This window comes from Scatophagus argus, chromosome 12, assembly GCF_020382885.2.
Source record: "Scatophagus argus isolate fScaArg1 chromosome 12, fScaArg1.pri, whole genome shotgun sequence".
NCBI classification, from domain to species: Eukaryota; Metazoa; Chordata; class Actinopteri; family Scatophagidae; genus Scatophagus; species Scatophagus argus.
Window position 1 is genome coordinate 13,237,895 of NC_058504.1, and position 10,278 is coordinate 13,248,172.

The following is a 10,278-nucleotide window of genomic DNA, read 5'->3' on the forward strand; positions in this document are numbered from 1 at the left end:
ATGTTTGCCATACTTCTGTTTGTGTCTATGGTTATTTGCAGTGGAGTGTGCAGCAGGAGTGTGTACTCTCTGTGTATGTGTGTGTGTGTGTGTGCATGAGGCTGCATCTGGAGACACTTTCATCCATTTGGCTTTCCTGCCCATCACTCTGCTTTATCAATTTACTCAGTCATTTTAGTCCAAGCTGGAAACACATCCATTTACCTTTTGTTCCTCACCTTGTCTCGCCGGGTCATGGGGAAGACATGTGTCTGTCTTTCATCTTCTGTATATGTTTGTGTGTGTGTGTGTGTGTGTAGTTTTTTCAATGTGGCACCACTGTGAAATGTTTGGCACAGTTTCCTTAGGCCTTGGGACTCATATCTGCCTTTTGTGTACCTGTGTGTGTATGTGTGTGCCATTTTCAGCAAAGCACTGACTTCAGAGAGAGAAATTTGTTGTTATGACTGAACAGCACACACTTCATCACACGTTAAGGGGGCTTTAAATGATCTATTCAGCAAATAAAGTTTAACTGCTTTACAAGGAATTGCAGCAATAAGCCAGCACAATCTTTAAGTGCCACAAATAGTGAAGCAGCATTTTCACAATAAATGAGTGAGCTAATTGGAGCAGAGCTTCAGCAAGAAATGGGGTAACACTGATTTTGCGTTGTTGTTTTTGGCTTTTCCATTGGCATTTCCTTGGCATGAAATTTTTTGCAACTCACTCGGCTGGCTCTTGATTTCATTGTTGAGGAGCTCACAGTGCATGCAGGAACAGCTAGGAGGTTGGAAAGTTTTGGTTTCAGAACAGAAGACAGGACAGACTTCGTTTCAAAAGAGTGATCTCCTGACAACTCATAGAGAAGGAAAGGTGGAAACCCCACTCATATTGGCCCTAAGCTAGGTGCCCTTAGGGACGATATGTTTGATGCCTTTAAAGAAATGTTTGTTCTTTATATGCAACAATATGAAAAAAGTGGCTCCCCAAGGATTAATACCAGGACCAAATCATTTGCTGAACAGTGTATTCAGTGTATTAAAATTAAGTAGATGACACCTGACTTTCCCATACGCATGAAATGAAGAAATCTGATGTGATGGAACAAATCTCATGAAGACAAAAAAAAGGCTAATTAAGAAAAAGTTAGAATTTTGTGGTGGGTAACACTTTGAGGTTATTTATCACATTTTCTTAACCCTAAATACACCCCCGGTTATTCTCTCACACCTTCCTTATCAGATCACACATATACACACACTTAACTCATGCTACATGCTCAAATAATTCTCTCCTTATGGAGGAACTAAGCTGCCTTCTTTTTTCTTTAATTTATAAATCTCCACTTTTTTCCACATTATCTTTTTCTCAATCAGTTTATTGTAATTTGTGCCTTAACATTTCCTTCCGCATACATGGGAACGTGTACGGATATTTCATAAGCCGCTGAAATATAAATGGAATATAAACTTAAGTTGGAAGATCACCAAACCCACCTGATGAAGTGGGTTTTATCTGCTATAGAATTGAGATGCATCAAGGTAGCTCGTGTTTATTTCCTACCTTCATTGGAAATGTATGTGTGATAATTCTTGTGTGTCCTCTGTCTGTGTTTCAGGGACTTTGCCTACGTGGCGAGAGACAAAAACACACGGGTGCTGAAGTGCCACGTGTTCCGATGTGATACTCCTGCCGCAGCCATCGCCACAAGTCTCCACGAAATCTGCTCCAAGGTGGGTGCCATTATCGTCTCCGCCTCCGCGTGGATGAGCTTATCTGCTACTCTGAAACAAGCTATCAGGCTTTAATTAGGGTGACTATTGAAGAGAGAAAGAAAATCCCTTTTCTGCTGCTGCAGTTATCCAGAGCTACTTTTTCTGAGATTGTAACTTAGATGCTACTCCTACAAGCATGCTATATAAAACTCATGGCCAGGAGTGCATTTCTGTTATCTTTTTCAAGAGAAGTAACAGCTGAGGGTAGAGATACACCAAAGTTTTAAGGGCCTTTACAGTGAAGAGGCAAGATAAGACTCAGGTTATAGAACACATCTAGTATTTCTGTAAAGGAGTTCTTTAACAGTCTAAACTTGACACACCAAACTATGGACTAATGCACCAATGACATGCATTAAGCAATGCGGAAGCAGCTGGTTGTGTAAGATACGGACGCGGCTCAGTCTGTATCTGCCTGCATCTACATTTACACTGCGTGTACTGAGCTGGACTCCATAATACCACAGACTAATACACACCAATCTGGAACGCTGCTCATGATGCTCATGTGCCACTACGAAAAGAGAGCTCAAATGTTTTGATTTATACACAACTTTACAGTTATGCCAAATGTACTAATTTGGCCTTGTTGTCGATCAGTCCTTTCAACATCTATAAAAGGTAATTATGGTCCCTTCCACTCAGCTGGAGAATTTGCTGATCCTCAGAAATGGATTAGCCTGCCAGACTCCTTCAGGGTCGAGGCTGACATCATCCAGATCAGCAGGTCTATGCAGCTGCGGCTCCATCATTTGAAATAGTGTGGCTGTGGCTCCAACACAAAAGTAAATTACAGCTATATATCTAGATAGATAGATAGATATTAAAAACAATTCACATTAATAGATTGTTTTAAAGCCATATAGTATATGCATAGTATTGTGTATGCTGTCCTCTACTGTTTTGAATAGAGCATTAAAGTCAAGATGTAGGAGCTTTTCGGTGAAACACATTCAGCAATATTAGTGATATTAATCAGAATTAATTGGTTAAATGATTTCTTCTAGGGAGATTAATTGATGAGCGTAGTAATATTTTAACTGAATGGAAACTAATTTGTTGATGGCGAATTCCTTGGATTTGCTTGACACATCAGTGTGGCTTGATGATGTTCGGCTATGATTAATATCCCTGGTCCAGTTGTCTTCTATAGTGTATGGAACTGCACTGCAGACTGGACTCTCTGGAAGTTGAGCAGGTCAGGGCAGTAGCGTTGAACCAAGTGGAACCAAAAAGAAAGCAGATTCCTTGTGGTTTCCGGGCTGAGCAGCAGTGGGATGGAGGCCGGAGTCCAGCTGCAGGAATACAGCAGGCATAGGGAGGCAAGTGTCAGCGAAAAGGTGCAAGCAAGCAAAGGGATTCAAAAAGTCTGGAATGAAACTAACTAAGTAATGTTTGCAGCGCCTATGATCTGGCGGCGACATAGTGGCGTTTAAACTGGTAGTTAAAAATCATTAGCAACAATTACTCACGCTAATTATATTCATTATTAATCCACAGCTGAAAATACTCTTTGTACTCCTGTTTGAGTAATGTTTGCTAAAAAACTACAATACATAGCTGTTTCAGGAAGTTAGTGAACCTTTAACAAAATCTTATATTAGTGACCCATTTTTAAAGAAACATGGTCAGAAAGTATTAAGAGACTACCTAACTTTCATGGGATATGTTTAATAATAGAACATCTGAGCTCATTAAAATACTAAAGTATGAAGTCTTGTCCAGCCCACTATACCAAACTGCCTTTTCCAGTCATACACATTATGATACATTCCTATCAGAAGTCTAAGAAGTGAACTTGTCAGTGTCTTGTACACCACCGCCATTTGTAACACACAGAAAGCTTAAGAATGGTGCAGTATAAGAAGTGAAATACATAGACAAAAGTATTCAGACAGGGGTTATTTTTCAGGAGTTGAAGTGGGCTCTTTACATCCACTGAAGGGAAATCTTAATGCTCCAGCAGACCAACGCATTTTGGACAGTGCTATGCTTTCAACTTTGAAGTTGTCCCAGAACTGTGGCCCAGTGCACAAAGCAAAGTCCATAAAGACATGGTTGGATGAGTTGGATGAGATGATGTGGAAGAAGCTGACTGGCTCACACGGAGCCCTGACCTCACAAACGCTGTACTGCATGAATGGACAAAATTCCCGATAAAACACTCCAAAATCTTGTGGAAAGCCTTCACAGGAGAGTGGAAGATGTTATAGCTGCAAAGGGAGAGACCAACTCTGTATTCATGCCCATGTATTAAGAATGCAGTGTAATACTCAGGTGTCCCAATACTTTTATCTCTATAGTGTATATAGCAGTGTAATGATAATGTATAATGTAGACGCTTGATATACCAGTGAGCTTTTAAAGGATTTAACTTGAACTATAGAACTTCTCCCTTTTGATCTGTTTAGAGAGCTTTTTTACCCTAAATTGAAGTAGGAGTGTGTATCTGTATGTCTGTTTCTCCATGACTCTTCGCACCACCTATTTTCAACATAGTGGTAGTTCTCTCTTTACTGCAGCAGAACTTGGTGACCTGAGTCTTTCAGCTGTGCAGAACCACTCAGTGTTCTTCATTTGTGTGTGTGTGTGAGAGAGAGAGAGAGAGAGAGAGAATGTGTGCCTGCATTTTCTTGCATGTTCCCTTGTACAGTTGCAGACTCACCATTGACTTTGATTAATGAGACCCACAATTAATCAAGTATCTGTAGCAGGAAAAGTGCACCAGCTCAGTGCAGGGGCCATGCAGACTATTCAAGACCCCTTAAAATATGGTGTACACTGCAGCGAAAAAGCAAAAGGGAAGACAAAAGAGAAAAAGAAAGCTTTTCTTGAAATTGTTAAATTCAGATATAAACCTAATATAAATGTATATAAATGAAGATTTTCAGTAAAAACAGATGGACTTGGGGACGAGACGGGACAAGTCAGCAGGAAGGTTATGGAGCGATACTAGCAGTTGCCGGTTTTGGTATTTTTACAGGATTTTTTGAAAAAGAAAAATTGTCAGACAGTCTAAGCTTATTTGATCCCTGTAGAGTTTGATTTCAGCCAGACCTTACCTTGTCTTTTCCTCATTTCCATGTCGATTGTTTACCCTTTCTTTACCTGTCTATCCCTCACCCCTCTTGTTGCCCCCCCCCCCCCCCCCCCGTTTTCTACTCATTTTGTCCCGTTCTTCCTGCTTTTATCCTGCTGCCTCTTGTGTTTTCCCTCTCCCGTCGTCTAGATTATGGCTGAGAGGAAAAGTGCCAAGGCTGCAGCTGGCAGCTCCTCCCAGACCGGCTCCGATGTACCCCTACAAGGTATCCACACACGCGCACACACACACATTTTTCTTTGAGTCCCCTTGGATTTGTCGACCGTGTGCTATCGCCTTTATGGTTTCTTGGCTCGCAGAATTTCTCACCTGAAACCATGTATGTTTTTTTTTTTTTCCTTAAAAAAAACCTTATAGCCTCAGGAGCGCTCGTAAACATTTGTTAATAGAAAAGATAGCAGTGTTTTGCTCAGTTACACACAGATATTGCTGACTCCTAACAACAACTCCTTGTTCCAAAATCACTGAGCTTTATCCTCCCAGCACTAATTCTATTCACACTTTTCCATTTCGCTAAGTCCCACTGCTTGTTCCTCTCAGTCCCAAGTAATTATAGGAAGAAAGCGAAAAAGCACCAGCACAATTCATCCCCTGCTGTAAATTCAGCTGGTGTGTATATCTGCTGAGCGTGGGGGAAAGGAACTCCGGCATCAGAATATAAAAGAACTGTATCGGCTTTTCACTTACAGAGGCAGTCGACCTAATTAAAACCCAATTAGTGTTTCTTTGAGGATAGGCCTGGTGCTCCACAGCACACATCCCAACCCCAGGATCAAAGAACTTATTGGTGAAAGATCCCTTACATCTTTTAAAGCTATAGCTTGTTGGACCTGTGGTCTTTTAGATGAATAATCAGTTGGTATCCAGTGAGAGGTGATTCCCTTGAAGTAGTCCATTCCAGTCCCTTAGTACTAGAGGTCCATCCACAGCACAAAACAGCAGATGGAAAACAGCTCTTGTTCTTGGATTAGAGCTCTTCAGGGTAGCTGGGAGTGTCCAATCCTGTGTTGGTGCACATTTTAGGAGATTAGCATAGAACAATTTGAGATGAACGCCAATATCAGGATAACATGGCCCTGCTGTTGTCATCCAATATGGCCTGTGCGAGACCTACTTTAAATATGGAATTCACATTTGAGAAACTCACTGTTCATCATTCATATACCTGCAGAGGTGAATCCAGGCAAGAGCCATTATCCCTGACTGATTTCCCTTACTCAGTCCACACTGGTCACACAGAGATGAGTTCATGATGAGCTGTTAATCTCTGAAAATCAAGTCATGAAGATGTGCATTGTGCAAAATTAACTTCTCACCTTGTTGAAGTGATGTGCTGGTGTATCCCAGGACACTGTGACATAACTACAACCAAGCACACTTAATACTGAATGTGGTCAGAGGTGAAAAAAGGACTGAAGCTTTCAACCAGAAAAGGCATCGAAACACAGATTTTCAGTCTGCCGTTTCTTGAAGGTTATTATGTATGCAGTGTTTCAATGACTACAACATTCTTGAAATGTTTCAGATTTTTTCTGTGCTTCCATCTCACTGTGACACAAAGTCTTTTTTGATAGTAAAACACGGAGAATGATATGGAGAAGTTGCAAAGATAGAAAATCATGCATATAGTGGCATTAACATGTGCAGCTCTTAATTGACCTGTGTGAGACATTTTAGAATCTGGCCTTTCAATATTCAACATTGCATTCAAAACAAAGTACACCCAAATCAAATAACAGATCTTGTTGGATTTGTATATAAATGTCCCCAATCACCCATTTACTGGATGTGCCATTCTACAGTAATGAACATTTCTGTTTGACAGGCTCAGTAATAATCATTAGTTAAACATTTAACCACTTATAGTTTGTACATTTTACCTGGCCAGTAATCTCAAGTTTATGTAGCTTATTGCGTGATGTGTTAATATTGAGGTCCTGAGAGTAAATTCTATTAATGTCTGTGCCGATTGAAATACAGGTGATACAACATCTTTAATCATCCCCATTCAATGTGTACAGCAATCTTTTCTGCCTGCAGGCAATTATGTAAACAGGCACAACTGGATTATCATGCAGAAAACTTTAAAATCTGCTGCTTTCTGTGTGAATATATTTGTCATACTCTAATCATGTCAACAGTATCCTAAAATATAAAAATATTTATCAGTGCTTGTTTATTTCTCTAGTTCAAGCCAATTACTATGTGTGGACTTATCTTTTGGAACTTTGCGTCAGATGTTGTTGTGTGATAAAATTCCCTGTGGGGTATCTGTGCGTGTGTTTTAATGTGTGCGTGTGTTTTCTCGCTGCAGAGTTTCCCATGCCAAAGACTGAGCTGGTGCAGAAGTTTCATGTGCTGTATCTGGGTATGACGTCTGTGTCCCGCCCCATAGGTAAACCCGAATTAATACTGAAACCCATGCACGCACATGCTGCATCCTGTAATAAATTCTTGCACATACTGTCTCACTCTTGGTTATGTTGTGTCCTCAGGTATGGATGTCATAAATGGGGCTATAGACAGCCTCCTTTCCTCCACAGGCAAAGAGGACTGGACTCCTGTCATACTGAGTATTGCTGACACGACTCTGGCTGTCATCAAAGAAAAGGCAAGGGACTTTTTCTTGCTGTACTGAAGAGTATCAGATCAATAACGTTGATTAGAGAGACACATCTAATGGAGTGGAGCTCAGAGTCAAGATCTGATTCTGGTCTTGGTTGTGTGTGCAGGAAGAAGAAGAGAACGTGCTGGTGGAGTGTCGTGTACGTTTCTTGTCCTTTATGGGCGTGGGACGGGATGTGCACACATTTGCCTTCATCATGGACACTGGGAACCAGCATTTCCAGTGTCATATCTTCTGGTGTGATCCCAACGCAGGCAGTGTGTCTGAGGCTGTGCAGGCAGCATGTGTGGTCAGTTCAGATTTTATTCTTTTACCATGAGATGAGATGATGTTAGATGAAATATGAAAAGGTTTAGTGTTCTGAGGAATACTTTGGAAAATACAATTTGCTGCTTTCTTTCCAAGATTTAGGTGAGACTCACAGCACTTTCTTGTCTGTACGATAAATATAAAGCTACGCCCGATTAGCTTAGCATAAAGAATGAGAACGGAAATAGCTAGCCTGGCTGGACAAAGTAATCCAGTGTGTCAAAATGACATATTGTAGCTTAGTTTAGCCATAGCTGGCTAGGTTAGGTTAGGTGCCAGACTGTGCTGGGCTAAGCTCGGTCTTTATGCTACGCTAAGCTAACTGGCTACTAAGAAAGCAAATGGGCAGATTTCCCAAAATAAATGACCCACTAGCTGCAGGTAGGTAGGTAACATTTCTGTCCTTTTAACATAAAACTTAAGTGATAAAATCTCATTTAACTTTATCCTCTTCTGTCTCAGCTGCGCTACCAGAAGTGTCTGGTGGCACGGCCGCCCTCTCAACGCGCTGGCACCTCCTCTTCACCCTCTCCGGATTCAGTGACCCGCCGGGTGACCACCAGCGTGAAACGTGGCGTCCAGTCTCTCATAGACACTCTCAAAACCAAGAAACAGCCGTCAGAACTCCCCCAGCAATGACCGTCACCGGTGACCACAGCACCCCCTAGCCGCCACCAGGACACCACTCACACACTATCGCCACGACAACACGTAATCAGTACCAACCATGATAACCAATGATGTGTGTGTGTGTGTGTGTATATATATATATATATATCTATATATACATATATAGATATATATTATATATGATAACAAACACCACTGCAGATGAAGGAAAAAGAGGCAATCATCCAGTATGCCTGATGGTTAGAAAAAAAAAAAAAAAAAAAAGCAAGCAAGAAAAAAAAACAAGAAGAAAAGTCATCTGTTTCATGAAGAGGAATGGAAAAAGCTGGTGTCACTGGCTGAGCTTTGACCTTTGAACGCTGCTGTGTCCAAGTGGAAACCAAATGCTGGCTTCACCAGCCCTTACTGTATGCGTATATGTGGGCGAGATGGATAACGTGATCAAGCGCTCTACAGACAGGATACAGGATAACCCAGAAGACAAAGATCCAATTTCTATTAACCGAGGGGTTATTCAATTTTCTTTCATGTTCTGTCTCCTTCTGTAAAACAGCCATCAGCACAGGCAGAGCTCCAGGACTGGACACCTGAGACGCCAAGCTACAGAAGCTTCCAGGACAGAAAAGGTGTCGTCTTCCTGTCACAGATTTTTGACAGGTGAATACTATAAGACAGACATGACTTAGCGACACGCCACACCCCTCCCCAAAAAAATGGCATAAATGTTTTCATCTCATCGATGACAGAATTGAAAATGGCAAAACCTTAATATCTCCTTTGATGATGAATGAAGTGATTGTAATAATGAAATGTATGTAAATGATTGTAGGTAGGAAGAGAGAATTTAGGGCACAAGATTTGTATATATGAGGGAGAAATGAGGTGTTGGTGACAGAAAACGAGAGAATTAAGGTTTTCATTTTGCATGTTTTATTGACGGGCTAAGTTTTATGTTGATGAGATATTAAGTGTCTTAGCAAGAAGAACTTGGTGAACTTGCAAGAAACAGACACTCTCAGCACAAGTCATCTCCACCTGACCATGACTGGATTTACACTGGCACAAAAATCTGGCCTCTAACCTACACCTGACTAAAAGGCTAATCTCTGCTCCATTTCCAGAATCACAATTTAGGATGGTGAGTCAACAGTTTTTACTTTCCATTCCTTGATGGATGAGTAGCTCAGCGAAGGAAGGGTTTTTAATGTATTTTTAAGCTTTAAATTAGTTGTGGGTTTTTGTTTTGTTTTTTTTTGTTGTTGTTGTTGTTTTGCATACATTACAAAAAAAAACTAAGTATCAAAGCTCAAGAATGTTACATTACTTATGTTCAGATTTTTACAATTTCCTCAGGAATCTTAACGCATACACCCAAGATTTATGTGGTAGCAAAAAAGAAATATTCAAGAGGCTTTTACTTTGGCAGATGTGAAGCGCTTGCAGCTATATGAACAGTGGTACTCAACAGTGTTTTGCCCTGCTTGGACAGCATAGAAAAGATCAAATCTGTGTCAGTCAGTAAGGGTTAACTACAGTGTCTTTTTCTCAGTAAATCCAACCAGTCTACTCACACTCACAAACATAAGACACACACACACACACACACACACACACACACACATACGCACATTCAGCAGTTGTCAGCTGCTCCTATGGCTTGGGCCACCACCTGCACTCAACATGATCTCTGTGAATGCAAGGATCTTAATGAAACACACACACTGACACAAATGTAAAAAAAAAAAAAGAAAAACAAACAAACAACTGTAAATCATTTCAGTTCTGTTCTTCACTCATCTCGACACCATGATGTAAATGTAATCTGTTGTGAAAATAAACGCATTACCAAAAGAACA

At 40.8% G+C, this 10,278-nt stretch overlaps 1 protein-coding gene across 10 annotated transcripts in view; it reads left to right on the top strand.

The window, feature by feature from the left end:
* Nucleotides 1–10,276, top strand: part of LOC124067765 (amyloid beta precursor protein binding family B member 2) — a 35,100-nt gene extending 24,824 nt beyond the window's left edge. For 8 of the 10 annotated variants that reach the window (XM_046405347.1, XM_046405350.1, XM_046405349.1 and 5 more), the window contains 6 exons: nt 1,601–1,715; nt 4,987–5,062; nt 7,172–7,252; nt 7,353–7,468; nt 7,590–7,772; nt 8,255–10,276. In XM_046405347.1, coding sequence (XP_046261303.1) covers nt 1,601–1,715; nt 4,987–5,062; nt 7,172–7,252; nt 7,353–7,468; nt 7,590–7,772; nt 8,255–8,431 — 748 coding nt within the window. In that variant the 3' untranslated portion in view covers nt 8,432–10,276. The remainder of the gene's footprint in view (nt 1–1,600; nt 1,716–4,986; nt 5,063–7,171; nt 7,253–7,352; nt 7,469–7,589; nt 7,773–8,254) is intronic. The other 2 variants (XR_006844817.1, XM_046405348.1) reach the window with 2 other exon arrangements.
* Nucleotides 10,277–10,278: the final 2 nt, after the last annotated feature.